The sequence below is a fragment of the Nansenia antarctica genome (assembly GCF_963989245.1).
Source record: "Nansenia antarctica genome assembly, chromosome: 6".
NCBI classification, from domain to species: domain Eukaryota; kingdom Metazoa; phylum Chordata; class Actinopteri; order Argentiniformes; family Microstomatidae; genus Nansenia; species Nansenia antarctica.
Genome location: NC_137676.1, coordinates 67,852,720 through 67,875,983, shown reverse-complemented (window position 1 = coordinate 67,875,983; position 23,264 = coordinate 67,852,720). Strand labels below are relative to the sequence as shown.

At 47.1% G+C, this 23,264-nt stretch overlaps 1 protein-coding gene across 2 annotated transcripts; it reads left to right on the top strand.

Annotated features, from left to right (window-relative positions):
• The first annotated feature begins 1,283 nt into the window (after nucleotides 1-1,283).
• ugt8 (UDP glycosyltransferase 8) lies at nucleotides 1,284-22,099 on the top strand. 2 transcript variants are annotated; one of them, XM_080534098.1, is made up of 6 exons: nucleotides 1,284-1,410; nucleotides 9,127-9,974; nucleotides 14,443-14,585; nucleotides 18,041-18,117; nucleotides 20,233-20,452; nucleotides 21,186-22,099. In XM_080534098.1, the coding sequence occupies exons 2-6, from the start codon at nucleotides 9,129-9,131 to the stop codon at nucleotides 21,592-21,594; spliced, it is 1,695 nt and encodes a 564-aa protein (XP_080390224.1). In that variant the 5' UTR covers nucleotides 1,284-1,410; nucleotides 9,127-9,128; the 3' UTR covers nucleotides 21,595-22,099. The 2 variants fall into 2 exon arrangements, with proteins under 2 accessions (XP_080390224.1, XP_080390225.1); XM_080534099.1 differs by having other exon boundaries at nucleotides 1,343-1,394.
• The last annotated feature ends 1,165 nt before the right edge of the window (nucleotides 22,100-23,264 follow it).

Below are 23,264 nucleotides of genomic sequence, written 5' to 3'. Positions count from 1 at the left end.
ACAGACTTAGAGAGACTCACATAGACTTACACAGACTTAGAGAGTCTCACATAGACTTACACAGGACTTAGAGAGTCAGGATTCCCAGGATTCCAAAAATGCATTTTCATGATTAGAGGTGGATGTTATGTGTGTCTAACCGCGGCCACCTGGAATCAGGTTTTGATTGAATAGTGCCCCGGGTTCCAGCAGCTTAGCGACAACGTTAGAAACCATATCTGACTGCTCTGCCTCATCAATGATTCACGCGCCACTCATGACACACACACGCACACACGCACACACACACACACACACACACGCACGCACGCACGCACGCACACACACACACACACACACACACACACACACACACACACACACACACACGCACACACGCACACACACACACCCATCCTTCTAGCATCCTGAGCAGGCCTAAGCCCTGGCTCTTCCACCTGTCAGGTGACTCAGGGATGATTGACACACGACTCCACTCTTGGGGTTAGGGATAAGTAGCTGTAAAGCTGTACACTTGACAGGTGTAGTGTAATGTCAATAATCAATACAAATAAATGAAATCTCCGATGGCATTTTTCTTATCTTATCTTTCTTTTCTTATCTAAATGTTCTTATCTTGTCCGACTTCCACAACAATGCTACTAACGGACGCTATGTTTACCGTTTGCAATTCAAAGCGTAAAACCCGCACTCAAAGCGCGTCAGTTGACAGTGTCAACACCGCACTTGGAGCTCCAGAATGAATGAAAGCTTTATTTCGAACATGTGAAAAAAGAAATAGTTATAACAAGAAAAAACTAAACAAAAACAAGAAAAAACTAAACAAAAACAAGAAAAAACAAAACAAAACAAAAAACACTATTTACTTCACATGTCCGAAAAGGAGTAGGAAGAAGCATAACATTATTTAATCCTACCCCTTCTCCAATACTCAGAGATTAATAATTAATAATCTACAGTTAACTTCAATATTAATATAATATGTTTTAAATTAAATCAAATGTATTTACGTATTTACATATTTACCAACAATAGAAAACAGATAATGTAAATAAACAAATAATCTGTGAAAACAACTGGTGACAACTGGTGACTATCAAAACCCCTAAGAGAGCGATGGCTCTTTCTGTACTCCCACGACCACCCCCTCCCCGTCTCTCTGCCCCTCCCTCCCTCCCTCCCTCCCTCCCTGGTCCCGCCTCCAGCAGAGACACTCCGGGTGTGAGACCTGCGCTTGTCTTCGACCAACGGGGACCCAACTCGCCTGTTGCCATTAACAAAAAAATTTGGGGGCCACTTTTTTTTTTTTAGGATTTATTCAAACGTGTTGTTCAGGGCGAGTCCGGACTATTTACTCACTCTTCCTTCGGTTCAGGACAGGTCACACTAACCAGGTACACTTCCACGCAGGTGTGTATTATGTATGGATGTATGTATGTATGTATGTATGTATGTATGTATGTATGTATGTATGTATGCAGGTGCGTGCGGCAGGTGCATGCCATTTATGTCACTGCAACTCTTTCAAATTGCAGTAAAGTTGGGTGGTTTGTCTGTTTTAGAGGTTCCCTTTAGAGACGCGAAGGTACTTGTAAATCGGAAGGAAATCGCGAAGGTACTTGTGAGCTCAGGTGAGACTGAGAGACGCACCTGTCGGGTGTTTTTCCGCTGGTGCGCATCGCATGGCACTGGTCTCTCCGCGACGGAGATCACCGGTCACCTGTTGTTTAGAAAAAGACGTTTCTATGACAATCAGAAAGAGAGTGAGCGGAACCAGAGCTCTCGAAGTACTTAAAGTGCATTCCAGTTTCGCCTAACCCGCACAATAAGACACCCGTGTGGATAGAATCGTACCGTATTGTGCGTAATCGTTATCGTCTATCTGGGAAACACCCTGATCTTCTTCCTTGAGTTGGTCGCAAGAGTGTCAACAAGAGTCGGACGATTTGACTGCTAAACTAGGCCTATGGCCCACTGTTTCATGATTAATCACCCAATGTGTCGCAAAAGTCTATGTTCAAATATTTAAATATACTTTTGGAGCTATATGCTCTGTGCGTGATCAATGTCACCCCACAGTAATAAGCTCGCATAGATTCGTTTTTCTTATGATGACTGATGGATAGATGATTCACGTACTTAGACAAATGTACGTGTCACGTTGGATATAAGGCGTCTGCTAAAATGTTCAACATGTAAATGGGGTCACCACCTCTCTCCAGAGGTTAGCTCCATAGTGACAGATCTGGGATCAGCCAGGAACACCCATCTGACCTTGTCACTGCGGTCAGGGAGACTTCCTCCCTCAGCAGACTGACTTCAGATCAGAGAATGCCCTGAGGTTAAAACAGTAGTGTGTGTGTGTGTGTGTGTGTGTGTGTGTGTGTGTGTGTGTGTGTGTGTGTGTGTGTGTGTGTGTGGACCTGGGTTGAAGTCTGTCACCTGCGCTAGTCTAAAACTTGAATGGAAGCCTGTCGGACTAGTTTAAAAATAAATACTTTTTTATAGGCCTTTAGAGAGAGAGAGAGAGAGAGAGAGAGAGAGAGAGAGAGAGAGAGAGAGAGAGAGAGAGAGAGAGAGAGAGAGAGAGAGAGAGAGAGAGAGAGAGAGAGAGAGAGAGAGAGAGAGAGAGAGAGAGAGTAATGTGGATGTTTATTTGAGGCTTCAGGCCTACCGAGAGCAGGTGTGTATCCCCTGAACTCTTCGTGTGTGTGTGTGTGTGTGTGTGTGTGTGTCTGTCTGTCTGTCTATCTATCTATCTAACAACTTTTAATCTGAAACTAAATTATCCTGTTTCCGTCTTTGATTCTTTCCCCTCCCGCATTGAAACAGTAGTCGAACCAGATCTCAAGAATCGCTGATATAATACACATTGTCTTGGTTGTATACTTATGTATAATCATCAATGAATAGATTTGGCTTGGCTTTAAGTTTTTAGGGAAAAGAGGCACCAACTGTGAAGGAATTGGACACAGGGTGAATTTGATCGTGAATATTATTATGTTCTGTAAAACAACCTCTTCTGCACCTGCCCAAATCTTTGTCAAAAAGATAGCATGGTAGTGTACCAAGAGTTATGGCACGAGAGTTATGGCAAATTTGGCGAGCACCTTTTCTATAGAGTTGCATGAATTCGTAAAGCAAACATGTAGGCCTAATAATGAACACTGGGATCACTTAGCGATCCAGTAATTGTATGGTTCTAGTTTGGTTATTAGTAGATCAGTGCTATGCCAGAAACTCCCTGAGGTCTCAGTGGCATTTGGGTCTCTGTGCTGAGATCTGATCATAGTGCAACTGTGCTGGGTTAGCTCAGTGTAGATCCAAAATGGCGGTGTCCCAGTGTACCTTAGGTGGCTGTTCTGTCTACACTGTGCGCGCGTGTGTGTGTGCGTGTGTGTGTGTGTGTGTGTGTGTGTGTGTGTGTGTGTGTGTGTGTGTGTGTGTGTGTGTGTGTGTGTGGGGAGTGGTTCTGTAAACTGATGATTAAGATGGCAGATAGAGATAATGGAAGGAGAGAAGAGGATGAAAAAGGATTGAGAGAACTTGTTGTTAATATTTAACAGCTTCTCACAGGCTTTAAGTCAAGTCTTTCTTTTGGTATCTTGGTTTTGATAGTGTTTGCCAAAGTTGTGAGAAGAATATCTCACAGAAGTCCTGCTGACCAGCACGTAAACAGCCTCGTTGTCTGTGTCGGTTAGAAATCGGAGGCCTAAGTCACTGTATGTACGGGTTGTATAATACGATCTGCAAATGAATGCTGAAAGATCCCAGATCCATGGTATTCTCCTCAGTAGGCAGTATTAGTAGACAAGAGTATTATGCTCGTGTTTGTTTCTCCCTCACAATACTATAGTATCTTTCTGGAGACAGACATTCATTCACTATGTATAGGCCTAGAGACAGACAGTAACTCATTCACAATTTAGGCCATCTCGAGACAGAGATGGCCAGACGCATTCCCAGACATAAAGACAAAAACCTCATGCTAACTGTAGCTAAAAAAGCAAGCGATACCCCCCCTCTCTCTACTCACAATAGTAAAGACATTTTTTGGATGATGGAGAAAGCGAAATAATGAAGAATGTATGTTCAAATACGTTATAGTGGGAGTACATTTTAACAGCCAAATATGACCGTGTTCATGTCAGTTTTGCAGCACTTGAATGTTCGTTTGGGTGTTTTGCTCGAGACGTGAAGGCGCTAAACTGTCCTAAGATCAGTGATCCTCACTCCTTGGTCCCGGAGAGCCGCAGTGGGTCCGTAGTGGTTTTTGTCCCTGATTTCACTAATCTACTAAAACCTGTTTATCTAGATCAGAATGATCCAGCTTCATTTTTCCACTGATTAAGTTAAGTTTTGAAATACTGGGCCCTGATCTTTTAGAACCTTGATAAGCTGAACAAGGTGTGTCATTGAGCTGAGCTAGGACAAAAGCCTGCAGTAGTTTGGCTCCCTAACAAGACCTGGATTGAGTATCACCGGTTCCAGGCCAACATCCTCCGACTCAACAGGGTACTTAGAGGTAATGACCCCCTGCTACGGAATCCAACATGGCCGCTCACTCCCACAGCGGAACCCTGTGGATATCGCCCGTCTAATGACCTCATAATCACCTCCATTTTGTACAGTTTGACAGTCGTCGTTTTCCCACAGAGAAACTAGGAGGGCTAGGAGGGGAGATTGTGTTGTCTTGTGCTATGCTAGCGACACCAGTAATCATCTGTCATCATCTGTCCAGCCCTCCGCTCTAGGGGAGGCTGGTGGAGGTAGAAATCGGAGGATGGGGCTCATTGGTGTTGCATGGAACGGAATGAGGAATGGTGTCAAACACATGCGATTGATACCATTCCTTATACTGTTCCGTGCATTAGAATGAGCCTGTCCTCCGATTTCTACCTCCACCAGCCTCCCCTGTCTCACTCTTGAAATTGTACTCGTACCTGTAGGTCTACTATGAACACGACAAAGTACAAATGATAACAGCATATGAGACATTGAACTCTGGAAGCCTGGGGAAGCCAAATCAGACTAATGAAAGGCGGCACTGTTAAGATACGTCCCTTTATTACTTTATTACTTATTTTACTTTACTGTATTATTGTGATTTTGTACCGTGATGCTGCGATGCCAATGTTGAGGAACCAAGGCCAAATCATTGTACTCTTGTGTACTTTGGATACATTGGGATGTTATAAAAGCGATTCTGATTGTGATTGTGATTCTGAGATACTTGGAAATGCTCAAAGCAAAGGAACAAGACACTTGAAGAGTCTTCCTAGTCCAGATCTAAATCTGAATCTGGATCTAAACATACTGTGTGTATCCATAAGAGCATGGAGTCTTAACCCTTTACTTGAGTGTCGTTGAGTAGACTGGTTATCAGATTAGATTAGATAGATAGATCTTTATTTAGTCAGGACAGTGCACATTAATGAACAGTCACTTATACAAAGTATGATGACAGTAAATATGCCAGATTTAGCTGTGAGCTAATTTGCATCTGTAGTCCTCATCGTACAGTAGATAAAAAAAGAAAAAAAGAATAATGGGCAACATCACAACAGAATACAATAGGACATAAAACAATGAGTATGTGACCATAGGAACATATTCATATGATATATGATATATTATATTATATATCTCCTCATTAAACCACACCAACACACTAAGATGTTGGCTTATGAACTTAAAAAAGGCTTACAAAACCACACCTTTTTAACCAATGAGATAATTTCTTGGCTTTTTCTTTTTTTGAATGGGACCTCTTTTGCTTCCAACACCCTCCATTATATAAGTTTAATCCTCTTCCCCCAGGTCATTCCACCATTTCTCTTCTTTTAATTCTCTCTGGCCAGATAGTTTTCCCCTTCACTCTCTCAGGTGTGGGTAACCCGACTCTGTCATAGGTAACCCAAGTCGTGACGCGGCGCAGCCCGTGGTAGACGGCTTCAGGGGTATCCATGGTTACAGTCAACAGTCTGGACAGGGAGGCGGCTGTAATGGTATCCTCAGAACAATGGCAACAAAATGGCTGCCGTCGGGCGCATAATATTCCTCCCAGGCCCCCAGCTGTCTTCATGGGGAAACTCCATCTCACAGATGGACAGGTGGCAGATAAACCAGTAGACGGCTAAGCTAGGTGCTATTGAGACACGTCAACAGAAGTCAAATGGGGGCGATTTGCATTCGATACACATTCTGTCGCGGGTTGGCTGAGATGGTATCAAGCGTCGGTGTAAGTGAGAGATACCGTCTTGACAAGTAAAAAGGAAAAGGGCTTTAGACTATGTTTCAAGCTACCTCGGAAATGAAGTACATGGCAGAGTCGGAATGCGGGAGAGAGTGTGCATATAGCCTATTACCTCATAGTACTGTAATACCATGCGCTGTCTACATATCATGACTTTCGCACAATGGCAATATTTGCACTATGACACTATCTGGTTAGATGCCAAACTATGTTTCCTTGTACTACTGTGTTTAATCAAGTTTAATCTAATGTCATGTAATCTAATCATTAAACAATTCCATGGGCCCTTGAGATAATGTGTTCATTGACGGTGACTGAACTAAAAATAGCTGGAACCAACCTTCTGTAACCAGGGCTAACCACAAAGGTTAGCTTTGTACTTGTGTGTTTTGAATCAGGAGAAAAGGCAGACTTTTTTTTTTTCAAAAGCATCTACAATATAAGTTCCTTTGTATTCCCCAGTGATACTAAGCTCTGGTGCTGGGGAGAAGCAACCGGTCTGGGTTTTTGTCTCTGCCAGCTAGTTTGATCACACCTGTGATCTAATCAACTTATCTTCAAACGGGAGGATTAGCTGAGTCAGGTGGACACACACACACCTGTAGCAGTACCTGTAGCAGCCCACCTGGAGTAGTACTGTGGCCCGGGTTAGCTCTGTATCCGTGACGACCGTGCCCCTGCTCACCCCTCTCCTACCTGTCTTTATGACAACCCTGTCACGCCACATGGCCGCGGGACACCTGAGGGAAATCAGTTACTCATTGTAGACACACACACGCACATGCACACGCATACACACACACACATATATACACGCACATACACACACACGCACACACACACAAAACAGGAACGATATTGTATTGTCGACACAGAGCTTTGAGGCCCGGCCATCACTGAGGTTTAAACCGGTGTTCCAGTGTGGAGGGAGGGAGATAGATTAAACGGTAGATGGCCTAGGTCTAGGAGATTAGGAATAATTAGGAAAGGAGAACAGGAGCTCTGCTGTGTGTGTGTGTGTGTGTGTGTGTGTGTGTGTGTGTGTGCGTGTGCCTGCGCGTGCGCGTGTGTAGGAGCACGTGGGGCACCGTGCAGAATGATGGAGGCAACAAAGACCCATTGTGTTGTGTGTTTGTAAAGAGAGGTTTTGAATGACGCTGGTTCAACCCACACGGGGTTGTCATTGACGACACTCGAGAGGCAAGAAGCGGGGCGGGGCGAGGGGGAGGGGTGGAGGAGTCAGGGGGCAAAGGTGAAGTGGATAGGACGAGCCAACGCAGACTTTATGAACTGTACCCTCTTGACGCCGCTCTCTCTCTCTCTCTGACGCGTGGAATTCGTCTGTAGTCGAGGCCCGGAGTTTTCCTTCTTGACGATGTGACCTACCTAAGAAAAACACCGGGTCCTTAGTTAGAGCGTCTGACTAGCGTTACGACCAGTTGGTTACAATACAATGACTTTGTCGTTCCTGTTGTGTGTGTGTGTGTGTGTGTATGTGTCTGTGTCTGTGTGTGTGTGTGTGTGTATAGTTAGTTTGGTAGTTAGAGTCCAGTAGGTGGTAGTAATTAGTACTCCTACAACACTACATACCAACAACACCACAGGTATGATGGCAGTAGAAGCTGTATTTAACCTCACGCTAACTTCAGTCCTATATACTGACTGACCTACAACACTATATACTCACCTACGACACTATATACTCACCTACGACACTATATACTCACTATATACTCACCTACAACACTATATACTGTCCTACAACACTATATACTCACCTACGACACTATACTCACCTACGACACTATATACTGACCTACAACACTATATATTGTCCTACAACATGTGACAATGACTCGCTAGCTAATGGCATTGTCATGTCTTGTTGGGTCTTTGTCCCACAGCAAGGCAGTACAAAGGTGAAGTACTATAGGGAAGCCGCATGTGGAAAGAGCACAGCACACACACACACACACACACCCACTCACACACCCACACACACACACACACACACACACACCTTAGACTGCACCCTTTTTTCCCCATTGTGCTACCCTGATGTAAGAGTGGTGGAACGATTACACCAACACGTTGTTAGACTGCGCCCTCTCCTCCTCTCTGGTGTGTAGTGCTACATGCCCTAATGACTGACCCAAAACGATGCGCCATTTAGCTTTGTCTGGTTATTTGGATACGTGAGTCACTCCTCCCTTGTGGACGGCGATTGGTACATGTGAGTGAAACGGTCGAACAAACACTGGTGTCACTTTCCTTTAAAGTGCCACCTTTTATAAAAGGTTTAATCCCCAGCCTCGTCACAGAGTCACCAACACTGCCCACTGCCCCCCCCCCCCCCCCCCCGGCTCCTCCATGTTGGCTGATGAAGGCTTAGGCGTAGAAATGTTTGTTTATACCATCCCCAGATGAAATAGACGCTCAAACAATAAACCCAGAATCTCTTCTTTTTGAGGGTGAGCCAGTGACATCGTGGTGGAGAGTTCTGTTACCCTGTGGTTGACTCACCTGTTCAGAGTGCAGGGGTCAGGGGTCACACCAGGGGTCACACCAACCGTCATAGCCCCCTGTCTGTTTTGTCATGTTGTCGTTGCTCAGTAATAAATGATGACTTAGGATACGTCGTCTGTGTCCTCTTCTGCTGCCCAATGAGTAGAGGGAGAGAGAGAGAGGGAGGGAGAGAGAGAGAGAGGGAGAGAGGGAGAGAGAGAGGGAGAGAGAGAGTGAGAGTTGAGTCGTACTTCACAAATACAATCATTTAGCATCCGATATACAAAGCACCACATTTTTACAAACAGACGACACACGATAAATAACATTAACAATGTCTTGTTTCTCCCCCTCTCCCCCTACAGCCATGCATTCGCCCCCCTCGCTCCTCCCCCTCCTCCTCCTCCCCTTCCTCCTCCTCCTCTCCTGGGGCCCCGGTGCGTCGCGGGCGGCCAAGATCATCGTGGTTCCGCCCATCATGTTCGAGTCGCACCTCTACATCTTCAAGACGCTGGCGACGGCGCTGCACGCCGAGGGCCACCAGACCCACTTCCTGGTGTCGGAGGGGCGCGAGGTGCCCCCGTCGGACCACTACCGCTTCCAGCGCTACCCGGGCATCTTCAACAGCTCGTCGGCGGACCACTTCCTCCAGTCCAAGGTCAGCAACATCTTCTCGGGCCGCCTCACGGCGCTGGAGCTCTTCGACATCCTGGACCACTACTCGCAGAACTGCGACGCCGTGGTGGGCAGCGCCGAGGTGATGACGCGGCTGAAGGAGGAGGAGTTCGACCTGCTGCTGGTGGACCCCAACGAGATGTGCGGCTTTGTGATCGCCCACATCCTGGGGGTCCAGTACGCCGTCTTCAGCACGGGCCTGTGGTACCCGGCCGAGGTGGGCGCCCCGGCGCCGCTCTCCTACGTCCCCGAGTTCAACTCCCTCCTGACGGACCGCATGTCCCTGGCGCAGAGGGTCACCAACACGGCCGTGTACCTGGTGTCCCGCTTCGGGGTCCAGTACCTGGTGCTGCCCAAGTACGACCGCATCATGAGGAAGTACGGCGTGCGGCCCGCCGTGGCTATGCACGAGCTGGTGCAGGGCAGCAGGCTGTGGATGCTGTGCACCGACATGGCCCTGGAGTTCCCCCGGCCCACCCTGCCGCACGTGGTCTACGTAGGGGGCATACTCACCAAGCCCCCCAGCCCGCTGCCACAGGTTAGTACGGGAGTGTGTGTGTGTGTGTGCGTGTGTGCGTGTGGGTGGGTGGGTGTGGTTGTGTGTAGGTGGGTGGGTGGGTGGATGGGTGTGTGTGTGGGTGGGTGGGTGTGGGTGGGTGTGGGTGTGGGTGTGGGTGGGTGTGGTTGTGTGTGTGTGGGTGTGTGGGTGGGGGTGTGTGCGTGTGGTTGTGTGTGTGTGCGTGTTTGTGTTTTTTTTTTTTTTTGTGATCGACCAAATGTTTTATTTTGTGATCGACCAAGATCCTTATCGATCAATTATCGATCGTCGATGCCCACCCCTAGTGGATTGGCCAGCCTCAGCAGCGAGGTTCACAGATCTACAGTGAAAAGGCCCTGTATAGTTTAGTGGAGGAAATGGCATTTAATTATTCAAAATGGTGGCATGAATGAGGTCATTTTGCTAATAAAAGATAGCGGTGGTCTGTAAGGATGTTTGGATGTAAGGAATGAAGACATCTCTTGTGTCACGGTCACAGCTAGACTAGTGTGTGTATGTTCTGTTGAAGCTCATTGTCACTTCATAGTCACATACATGAGGAAGACATGCAGTCTTTAGTGTCCTTTCTTCTCTCTCCCTTTCTCTCTCCCTTCTCTCTCTCTCTCTCTCTTCTCCTCTGTATAACCCTCTGTGTATCCGCTACTCCTATTCTCTCTCTCTCTCTCTCTCTCTCTCTCTCTCTCTCTCTCTCTCTCTCTCTTCTACCCTGTATCACCCTCTCTCTGCTTCCCTTATTATGTCTCTCCTCTCCTCACTTTCTCTCTCTCTCTCTCTCTTTCCCTCCATCACACTCTCTCTCTCACTTGTTTCGTGCGTCCCCCTCTCTCCTTCAGTATATCTCTCTCTCTCTCTCTCTCTCTCTCTCTCTCTCTCTCTCTCTCTCTCTCTCTCTCTCTCTCCTCTACCACTACAAAGCTGTCCTTTATGGATGGGGCTGGTTTAGCCTCGGTGGGGTGGGATGGGGTAGGGGTTTGAGTGAACAGTGACAGCAGAGTGCATCGAAGGAGGATGGGGGGGGGGGGGGGTGGTTGTTCGTTCGTTCGTTGGTTTGGGACGGGAGACGAGAGAGCGCGGGCCAACGGGTTCGGAATGCCGGCTCCAGCCAATAGGGAGCATTGTGCTGCCTGCGTGGCAAGGGGTCATCATGGAACCCGTGGGAGAAGATGGCCATTGTTAGCAGGGCAGGGCAGCAGGAGGGGACACTGAAGAGGCATTTATGGGGACACTGAGGCCGTGGTTGTGGGCACACAGGGAGCCCAGTGTGCCGTGGAGCCTGGTCCCTGCCAGCGCAGAGCTCCAGGGGAGGCTCGACGGCCGCAGCTGGACCCATTCTTTTGACGTTTTATCCCTCCCCCGTTTCCCTCTAGCCTACTCCATCACTTCAGCTGACCCCCGACCCCCCCCCTTCGCCTCCTTAACTCCGCCCTGTGCGCCCATCTTTTAGGTCAATAGCATGTGAAGCTAACATGCTGGTGATTCTGGAAGCTGAGCTTGTTAGCTGGGCCTACAAGCCCCAATTTTCAGTTAAATAATAATTACAAAATAAAAAAAGTCACCATCTGTAATGATCCTGAGTCTCTAAGTTGTTGCCTACTCGCTAGGAAGATATGTGCTGGGCCTAAAGGGACTTCACTTTGATGTAAATGGTAGTTGGCTATTATGCTAGCATGCTAAATGCACCGAAGAGTTGCTGCTACACTGTTCCCCTGACATCAGTATAGACTAGCGCAGAGTCAAACGGTGGTTATCTTTAAAGGCAGTTGAGATAAGAGATATGGGCTCCGTAGTTGTAGACATTGGTACTTACCAATGTATTCTATTGTAAGGTATTACTCAAACATTGATTAATTTGTGTAAACATTGCCAAAGGAACTTTGTATGTTTGCTTCAGGTACACACTTCTGGTTCTGCTGCAGGGGGGTATTTCATCAATGTCACTAAAGGAAAATCCAGGCTTATTTTTGATAAATCTCGCGAGAGTTATCAAAATAAGCCTGGATTTTCAGATAAATCTGGCAAGATTTATCAGAATAAGCCTGGATTTTCCTTTCGGGATATTGATGGAATACTCCCCAGCAGAACCTGTCCCCTGCTACCAGGTGTGCTCTCCAGGTCATAAATGTGTTAATTAAAGGGAGGAGAGATGAGAGGAGGCTGGCGTCGGTAGAAAACGGGTGGAGGATCACAGGTTTGATATCACTGCTCATTCCATCCCGCCTCCCGCTGACAGACACAGACTTGGGCTGCTTTCGGGAAAATTCGCTCTGGAAAATCTGATCAGCGCTCATAGAACGCCTCTTGTCCAATCAAATTACTCAGTCCCTTTATGACGTCGAACCCAGCGTGCGCTCCGGCGGCCGATCTCAGAGCGAATTTACGCAGAACGCAGACTCAGATTTTAGCCTGTCCAAATAATGAAATTGGTTAGCCTTGGGTTAGGATTGTTGGTAGAGTAATTGTGGTGAGCCTAAGGGGGTAACTTTCTAAATCAAGTCTGCCAGATTCAGAGAGAGAGGCAGGGACTCACCTCGTTTTGAGGTTAGACGGGAAATGAGAATGAACAGCTTTTGCCCTGAAGAGGATTGTATACGCTTGGTTGCTTATCTCTGATGACACATTTTCTTTCTGACTATTTCATTCATTTCCTGTTAGGTCATATTTATTTGAGTAAACATGTGTTGATGAATACTTTCCTATTAGTTGATTCGTGTGATTCATGTATATTATGATTTATTATAATATTATGATTTATCATAATATAAGAATGAATGCCATTTAGCTGACGCTTTTATCCAAAGCGACTTACATTGCAGTGCATACATGTATATACATTATTATATCAAATGTATACCTTAATGTGCATACATGTTTCAGTATGTATATATAGGAATTGGACCCACAATCTGTTAAAGCGTTGTTAGCGTCATCCTCTACCAACTGAGCCACAGAGGACCACAAATATTATAAAATATACAATTATCAAATATGGAAATCTAATTTAGGAGGTGACAGATGTTCCAAACTTTCCTAGACAAGGGAAGTGGTGCTCCCACAATGATTGTGGGAGTAATAGTGTGCGTTACAAGGCAACTATGACATTATGGCCTTCATATCAAAGGTGTGTATTGCCTTTCCCGTTCCCATAAAGACACATGGCCTTGCTTGAACACAGTTACCATGGTACCAACACTCTGCCTTGGCGACACGCCGCTCCCTCATGTCCTTGATCTGTTATATAGAAGAATGTTCTCAAAACGTTTTCTCACAAATGTGTCGTCAACTAAAGCCTTTCATCCGTTCCATAAATCTATTCATCTTTACAGATACAGATACCCATCTTTAGACGCGTTCAATATGTCAACATATATTTTATGAATAGAAAAACATATTTTCATCTTTTCATCAATTGTACACAATCTGTTTGTGAAGCCGAGGTCAGAAGGATAAAAGCAGACTCTGTCTGTTCATGGTCATACAGCTGGTTAAAACCTATGGTATCTTTCTGCTGGCTGCCCATTGCATAACATTGCATAAGATGGAAAGGATTCATAAGTAAATTAAAAGTATCTGAATCTGAATCACTTTTATTACATGTCACTGTACAAGTACACAAGAGTAACATTATTTGTCTTTGGTTCCTCAACATTTGCATTGCAGCACTCAGATACAACAACACAATAGTAATAGTAAAGTAGATAATTAATGAAGATGTCCCTTGTTTGATATTGAGGCTTATAAACCTTTAACGATCAACGGTTGTAAGATGTCAGTGACATTTAACTGCTTTAGTGCTGAGGTTGAATACAATTTGAACCTCAATTCAAATTCAATAAAAACTGTCAACATTATGAGTGTCAAAGGTACTTTATTGACCAATGCATACATTATGATGCTTCATTTTGTAGCCAATCAAAGTACTGTTGCTAGGTAAACACCACATAAAACAGTTGCCGCTCCAGGTGGTGAATGTTTTCCGGAGTTCTTTGGCAGTTGGTTAAAATCAGTTAAAGGGGACTATGTTGAAGTGTTGTAAATGTGGGTGTGTGTGTGCGCGTATGTGGGTGTGGGTGTGTGTGTATGTGGGTGTGGGTGTGTGTGTATGTGGGTGTGGGTGTGTGTGCCAGTGGATAAAATGGTTCCTGTTTAAAAACACAACCCCACCTGACTCCTCATCCAACCCTTCATTGAACACACCCACAGCGATGGAACCAGACTCAAGCCCACGCCTGCTGTTCTGTTTGATTTAGGGACTAGATGTGACCGCTAAGTCAACGTTGGCCACACCAGAGAAACCCCCATGTAGGAAAATATGGAAATGTGCGTTTCACCCTAGATTCACCCACGCATGTCCTGTCTCTCCTGTTTAACACTGACTCCTCCTCTTGTGTGTGTGTGTGTGTGCGTGTGTGCGTGTGTGCGTGCGTGTGCGTGTGTGTGTGTTCTGCAGGAGTTCGAGGCATGGGTCAATGACACGGCGGAGCATGGGTTCGTGGTGGTATCTTTCGGCGCCGGGGTCAAATACCTCTCCGAAGACATCGCCCACAAACTGGCCGGAGCCCTGGCCAAACTCCCCCAGCGCGTGGTCTGGAGGTACGCTAGCAGTTTCCTTAATTCACATACGTTTTTACTGCAACTGTGGTGCGGGTGGCTGGGGCACAACATGGCCGCCAGGGAGATCATAGCATCATAGTCCACTTGGATATGACGTGCATGTCTGGTCACACTCACAATGGACTTAGTTCATCTGTCATATGTTTCTAATAGTTTGTAACACTTGTTACACAAACTGTACACACTGCAGGTCGGGTTTATGTACTGTGAGTCCAGTGACACACACCCCAGGTCAAGGGTCACACAGTTTAAAGTTCCAAAGAGGACCCCAGCATTGGCGAAACTGTTTCTGGTAATTTGTTATCGGTTCATTGTATCCTGGGTGCATGTCGATTAGCCTGCTTGCCCATGCTGTAACACACACACACACACACACACACACACACACACACACACACACACACACACACACACACACTACCGCTGCTGTGGTCTTGTCATCTCTGGTCAAAGTCTACATGAGCATGCCTCTCTGGATAAGATAGCAGCACTAAAGTAGATAATATGGTGCCATCTAAAACACAGTCATATGATCGGGACACGCACACCTACCCGGTAATTGACTACAAGTCCCAGTTTCATATATTCAGCAGTCACAGTGTCTTCTCTGTTCAACAGCCTGAAAACATGGTTCCGTTGTAGTTTTTTTAGGCTGAAATGATAAATCCCTTGGTGCACATCAACGTTTAGGGGCTCTTTGGTCCGTAAATACCCTGTTAGAGAGTTGGGTGTTACTGGGGGGTAGAATGTTCTGTCTGTGGGTGGTTGTGGGTCACGGCTCTGCCCCCATAGAGGGATACTATGTCTCTCACGAGGGAACTGAAGCTCTGCTGTGTGTGTGTGTGTGTCTGTGTGTGGTGTGTGTGTGTGTGTGTGTGTGTGTGTGTGTGTGTGTTCGTTTAGAGAGAAAATGAGTGATTCATAGGATCATTATGGTGGCCTGTTAAAGCTAATCTGATTTAATCATTTACCAGGAGTTCCATAGTGGTCATCCATTTGCGAAGAGAAACACACACACACACACACACACACAGACACATACACACACACATACACACACACACACACACACACACACACACACACACACAGACACATACACACCCACAGACACATACACACCAGAAAGAGATAGAGGAGTGGTGGAGAAGGAGTTTTTATGTGTTGTTTGTTCAGCCCTTATCTTCCCATGATGCACTCCATTTACTGACGCTGCATCCTCCTCCCTGAGAGAGAGAGGCCTACATGATTTCATAGGTCACAGGAGGGGTGTGTGCTTAGCTTTCACCTGTCCATGCAGTATCAGATCAGATAACAGACTGTATTGTTCAAGGGAATTTCAACAGGGGCTTGAGTAGATTGAGAAGCAGATGAGATTAATGCACACACACACACACACACACACACACACACACACACACACACACACACAGAGCAGACGATCAGGAGAACTCTTTGTGTTTGTACTGCAAACACACACACACACACACACACACACACACACACACAACCATGTCATCATCTCTCTCATAATGGGGCCTTGATGTGTGACCTCTCCCCTCCTCAAGGGTGTGTGTGTGTGTGTGTGTGTGTGTGTGTATGTGTGTATGTGTGTGTGTGTGTATGTGTGTATGTGTGTGTGTGTGTGTGTATGTGTGTGTGTGTGTGTGCGTGCGCGCGCGTGTGTGTGCACGCGTGTGTGTGTGTGCACGCGCCCCCATGTGAACATGACTGTATGTAGCATGAGAAATGTGAAACAAATAACGTTTAATGAACCAAGGAGAGAGAGAGGGAGACGGAGGGAGAGAGAACAGGAACAAGAAGAGTCTTTCAGCTCTCACGGTCAAATGAGAGCAATTTTACTAAAATGATGATACCAATCTCTGTCTGTCTCTCTCCCCCCCCCCCCCCCATCCCTATCTCTCCCCCCCTCCCCCCATCCCTATCTCTCTCTCTCAATGTTCTCATTGGCCGCTGCAGCTAATGCTGAAGATTTTTTGTTAAAGAGGAGAGAAAGAGCGAGGGAAGGAGGGAAAGAAAAAAAGAGAACCATGAATTGTGTCATTGATTGGTCGGGTGAATGTTTGCTTTGATTGGTTAGAGGAAGAATTGTGGCTTTGTTGGGATGGAGAGAGGAAGGGAGGGAGAGAGAGAGAGGGAGAGAGAAATGAGGATAAAGAGAGTGAGAGAGACAGAGAGGTATATGCATTTAAATGGCCTGCTTGAGCATCCTCAACAGACACACTTGGGCCTATAGGGTCTAAAGCCTATGTCCCTTGGGCCTATAGGTTCTAAAGCCTAGGTCCCTTGGGCCTATAGAGTCTAAAGCCTATGTCCCTTGGGCCTATAGGGTCTAAAGCCTAGGTCCCTTGGGCCTATAGAGTCTAAAGCCTAGGTCCCATGGGCCTATAGAGTCTAAAGCCTAGGTCCCTTGGGCCTATAGAGTCTAAAGCCTAGGTCCCTTGGGCCTATAGGGTCTAAAGCCTATGTTCCTTGGGCCTATAGAGTCTAAAGCCTAGGTCCCATGGGCCTATAGGGTCTAAAGCCTAGGTCCCTTGGGCCTATAGGGTCTAAAGCCTATGTCCCTTGGGCCTATAGGGTCTAAAGCCTATGTCCCTTGGGCCTATAGAGTCTAAAGCCTAGGTCCCATGGGCCTATAGGTTCTAAAGCCTAAGTCCCATGGGCCTATAGGTTCTAAAGCCTAAGTCCCTTGGGCCTGTAGGTTCTAAAGCCTAGGTCCCTTGGGCTTATAGGGTCTAAAGCCTAGGTCCCTTGGGCCTATAGGGTCTAAAGCCTAGGTCCCTTGGGCCTGTAGGTTCTAGAGCCTGTAGATTTTTTTTAAAAAGATGGTTAAATACTTTGTTTATTTAACTCACATGTTGTGAGCTGCAACATTTGCAGGAAAAGCGCTATACAAATAAAAGTTATTATTATTATTATTATTATTATGTGTGTGTGTATGTATGTGATTTTCTATGATGTTTTTATTAGCCAATAAGCCACGTAAATGCAATACAATAGCCACGTAAATGCAAAAATAATAAAAAATAAATAAATCTTCCTTCTTCCTAGCATTGTAACTGCCAATGGTCCCTGATTTTGGCATAGATTGCTATTTCCTATGATGACTGATGGATAGACGATTCACTTACTGAGACATTAATTTATTTGTTGTAAATCGCTTTGGATGAAGGCGTCTGCTTAAATGCCAGAAATGTAAATGTGATGTAAATGTAAATACAGAGCCACCGGGTGACACCTGCTGTTGTCTGAACCTATTTGCATCAGCACGGGTGAACGGCAGACTGCCAGACACAGTGTCTACTTGTCAGTAAGTTCAACTCTGACCTCGGTCTGAACGCTTGTCTAGCCGTCGCGGGGGAACCTCTAACCTCTAAACCCCTGCTCTCTTCTCTTCTCTCTGTCTCTGTTAGGTTCTCAGGAGTTCCGCCCAGTAACCTTGGCAACAACACCAAGCTGGTGGAATGGATGCCCCAGAACGACCTATTGGGTAAGAGAACACGATATGTTCCTGCTGCTGCTGCTGCTGTCAGCACAGTGACATCATCAATTAAGACAAAGTTAGACCGCTTGAACACCACAGCGGGTGGGTTGGATGTGGGGGGCGGCGGCTGTGGCTCAAGAGGTAGAGCCGGCGTCTAATGATCCCCGGCTCCTCCTGTCCACGTGTCGAGGTGTCCTTGGGCAAGACACTGAACCCCCAAATTGCTCCCAATGAGCGGGCCGGCACCTTGCATAGTAGCTTGCGGACATTGGTGTGTGAATGTGTGTGTGTGTGTGTATGTGAATGGGTGAATGAGAGGCCGCTGTAAAGCGCTTTGGAATAAGGGTTAGCTATATAAGTGCAGTCCATTTGCAGTTCATTTGGACGCCCCAAAAATTGCAGATGAAGACTTTTCGAAGAGAACACACAGGAAATGACGGGACTGCAGCCGATGTCTGCAAGTTAGACCACTGAGATGTCTCCATTTTGTTGAATCGTGATTGGCGAGTCACGCAGGAGTTAGAAGATACTCTCTTAGAACTGATTCATGGTCAGATACTGTGTGTTTCTGTTCTCCTTGTGGTTTTAAGTGATTGAACAGGATATTTGTCTAATTTTCAGCCACTACTCTGCTCACTAGCCAAAAGAAAAAAGGCTCCCGACATGTCAGTCTCACACAATAAGTCTATGCACCACATACACCACACACGCCAGACGCAGGTAGAATATTAAAACTAGTTACTAATACATCTAATATGTACCCGTACAGCCATACTATCGATGTAGAGCGTGGTAGTTATTTTCGCTGGAAGGACACACACAAAGCTTTTTGAAAAGATGGCGAGAGTTTTCAACTGCCGTTTCAGCCAACATGAGAGAAGATCCTCAACCAGGAAATTGCTGAAGAAAAGTTCTGGGATTTCGAGGATTACGCGAACGTTTCGGGGCTCAGTGAGTGATGGACGCGATGTATTACACAAGCACTGGCTGGAGCTCCACTTTGAGGTTTCAAAAGATCTCTCGTAGCCTCCCTTTCCGCTTATGGAACTGGATAGAGTCATCTGGTCCTGGACCTGTTCCTGAGGGGAAACAACCTACCTTGAGTTGGGTCGGATCCTCCTTCTTCTCTTTAGTCGGTGGGACACAGAATGCGGTAGGGTGTGTCCCTGGTGGCCATTATATGCCGGGGAGGGGCCCGAGAAGAGAAGGGTGAGTGACCCTGAAGAGAGGGAGGGAAACCGAGTTCACTCATTAGATCGTTGCCAGTCAATGATTGTCAGACACAAACACACACACACACACACACACACACACACACACACACACACACACACACACACACACACACAGTAACCTGGCTAACTTCAAAGTGGATATTAATAGTGGATATTTATAGATAATAGTGGAATTTAAGGTTTGTTAAGTTGTCCCTCTGAACTGACTCAGTTCGATCGATTTATGAACTGTTAACTGAGTGTTAAAGGACATGACAGAGTGTTAAAAGACATGACAGATGACAAGCGGCTACATGGTTCCCTCTCCACACCTACGGGTTTATCTTTTGTAAATGTCACTGTGAGATGCCCTTAGGGGAGGGGTTGACAGAGCTTTGAACAGTTCCATGACAGAACTTTAGCGTCTTTGAGCCTCGGAAAAGCGCTATATACATTTAATGAATTATTATTATTATTATTATTAGAATTGGGAAAGAGGTGGGAAATGTGTTTGAATGTCCGCGTTCAACTTTGGTTTCAACCTCTCACTCACCACACCTAGAGTACTCTTCATGGGAATACGGAGTCATTTGCGATGTCATGCGCGCGCACACACACGCGCACACACACCCACACCCACACACACCCACACACACAGTATCTACACAAACCAGTGTGTTTACATACCGCATTGTGCAACTCTGCGCCATTCACTATCTGTTAACTGTCTGGAACCAAGAATAAAATAATAAACTCAACCTTCCCCTCCTTCCCCCCCTCCCTCCCTCCTCCTCCATCCCCCTTCCCCCTCCTCCCCTCCCCCCCTTCCCCCTCCTTCCTCCTCCTCCCCTCCTTCCCAACCTCCCCCCCATCCCTCCTCCTCCCCCCCCGCCCCCCTCTCCCCCAGGCCACGCCAACACGCGGGCCTTCCTGAGCCACGGCGGTCTGAACAGCATCTACGAGGCCATGTACCACGGCGTGCCGGTGGTGGGCGTGCCGCTGTTCGGCGACCACTACGACACCATGACACGCGTGGAGGCCAAGGGCATGGGGGTCATGCTGCACTGGAAGAGCATGACGGAGGCGGAGCTGCACACCGCGCTGCACAGCGTCATCACGGAGGGCAGGTGTGTGTGTGGACGGGTGACACGCAGACACACACACACACACACGCAGACATACGCATGCAGGCGCAGGCACACGCACACACGGGCGGGCACGGCACAGACGCACATACAGAAACAAGATGCTTGGGCACAGACAGACAGACAGACAGACGGACAGACAGACGCATGGACACGGCACGCATGCATGCATGCATGCATGCACGCACACACACACACACACACACACATACACACACGCATGGGGACATAGACAGACGCATGGGCACCGCACGTGTCCACACACACACACACACACTGTGTGTGAATGTATAGGCACACACTGTGTGTGAATGTATAGGCACCGTACAAGTGCACACGCAGACACACCTACACACTGCCAAGAATGGCTGAAGACACTTTAGTTGACCTGTGAAACGTTCATGCTGGAGTTGATTGCCCTCCGGTGGCTAGCAGTGGTACTACAACACCGCTGCCTCAATACATGACTCTCCATCAGACAGGTCTTTTCTCAATCGTTATAAACTTGATTCCTCTCCTCTATCCCCCACTCTCTTACCTCTCAAAAAGCAATAGACCTAGATCTTCTCCTCCAATGTGTTTTGAGTAGGAAGCCGAGTGGAGCAGGGAGGAATCGAATTTCAAATGATGGGAAAGGGCCAGTACCTCCACACACACACACACACACACACACACACACACACACACACTTCCTCATCCCTGTGTTTGTTCCCAGGTACCGCCAGCGAGCCCTTATCCTGTCGTCCATCCACAAGGACCAACCAGGACACCCGGTGACCAGAGCGGCCTATTGGATAAGCTACATCCTTCGTCACCAAGGCGCCGACCACTTACGGTCCTCCGTCTACGAAGTCGCCACCTACCAGTACTTCCTATTGGACGTCGTTCTTGTCGCGGCGGTGGGCTTAGCTGTGATTGGCTACGCCCTCTACCGGATAGCAGGGCTCCTGAGGTCAAAGGTCGGGGGTCAGCAGCAGCAGCAGCAGCAGCAGCGGAGGGGGGGCGAGGAGGTCGTCGACGGGGACGAGGCGGCGGCGAACGGACATTGCCATAGCAACGGCGTCGCCAACGGGAAACACAAACGCAACGGCGCCCTGAGGAACAACGAGAAGAAGATGAAGTAGAGCTCTGATTGGTCGAGAGGGAGTAAGGGAGTAAGGAAGTAGGAAGTAGGAGTCCCCCCCTAGACACTGTTTCCGTGGTCAGTTTAGAGTTTTTCTCCCTGAGGGTGAAGGTGAGGGTCTGGGGAGGATAAACTGATCCTGGATCTATGTCTGAGGGCCAACCGGACCGCAGGAGGAAGGAGGAAACACAATGCATTGTGGGGGACAGTGGAAAGGGGCTGAGGCGCTCAGAACTAGTGTGTTTGTGTGTGTGTATGTGTGTGTTTGTGTGTGTGTGTGTGTGTGTGTGTGGGGGGGGGGGGGGGGGGGGGTAGGGGGGGATTAGCTGTACCAATGCTGACAACAACAACAACAACAACAACAACAACAACAACAATAACAAGCGAGTTGGAAGGCCAAAGTCCAAGGAACAGAAAAGAGAAAGAGGACATTTTCAGAAGTGCTTCTCCCCTCTCTCCCTCTCTCCCTCTCTCCCTCCCTCCCTCCCTCCCTCCCTCCCTCCCTCCCTCCCTCCCTCCCTCCCTCCCGCCCGCCCGCCCGCCCGCCCTCTCTCCCTCACGCTCTCTTTCATGTCCTCTCTTCTCTTGAACCGAGGGACGAGGAAGGAAGGAAAGCTCTGAACGACAAACCTTCGTCCTTGAACAAAAAAAGAAAAAAGAAAAAAAGAAAAGAAAAAAGAGTTAAACTATTTTAATTTAGAAAAGATTAACGACATTTTAACGACACACCACGACACTGCTCACTGCTCAACGTCTGGCAAAACTGTAAATAGAAGACACGTCTATTTATTGTTACTGTACAAAAGCAATATAATGATAAAAACGCTACACTAGCTACTGGGTAATTTATTTGATTTTTATCATGAAAATCGCAATGAGACACATTGTTATTTTTCGGCATTTATGTGTCAGTCGGTTCGTAGTACGACCAACACACACTCCCTCTCGTCGACCAACGTCGCCCCCCCCCCCCGTTCATAACACAAACCCTGGGTGCGTCCTAATCATCTTTTCTCTACTCCTCTCATCCCTCTCTCCCTGTTCGCTTCTCTACGTACATGCATTGGAATGTGAGGAATAGAGGAGAGAGACACGATTGGGGACTACCGCCTTGCCCCCCCCCCCCAGACCCCTGAGCGGTAGGCCTCAAAGCCCACTAAGACACAACTTGGACGTGTCCTTCCTACCTGACAGCTCACTGATCCCCCGATGCCATTGATTGGTCCATCAACATTCCGCTCACCTCTAGTCCATCCTAACAGTCTAGAGTGGCTCCCTCTTTTTATTTCCTCTCCTCTCCTGTCTCTCTTTTTTTTCCTTTCTTTAGCTGATCTGAAAACATAGGGATAGGTTGAGACTTGATAAGGATGCCTGCTGGGTATTGTTGTCCTTTCACTAGTCCACTTCTATTTCACGTCAGCCCTGATGAAGGAAAGGATTTGTTCGTTTTTATATGAAGAACCAGCAGCTTTAGGATTAGGGTCATGGATCACACACTCTGCTAGACCAGCAACGTTCGACGTTCATTTTTGCGGCCGGGTTTGTTGGGAGAAATTAAGTTCTACCTCAAACCTCATCGACCAGTGCTGCTCCCATACCGAGGCATTGATTAGTGATTAAATGGTAAATGGACTGACTTATATCGCTAACCTTTATTCCAAAGCGCTTTAC

Bases quoted from the DNA above. Each gene is read 5' to 3' on its own strand.
- ugt8 (XM_080534098.1), top strand. From the start codon at position 9,129: ATGCATTCGCCCCCCTCGCTCCTCCCCCTCCTCCTCCTCCCCTTCCTC. The intron at 14,586-18,040 runs GTACGCTAGCAG...TGTCTCTGTTAG, and splicing joins CCCCAGCGCGTGGTCTGGAG to GTTCTCAGGAGTTCCGCCCA. The intron at 20,453-21,185 runs GTGTGTGTGTGG...GTTTGTTCCCAG, and splicing joins AGCGTCATCACGGAGGGCAG to GTACCGCCAGCGAGCCCTTA.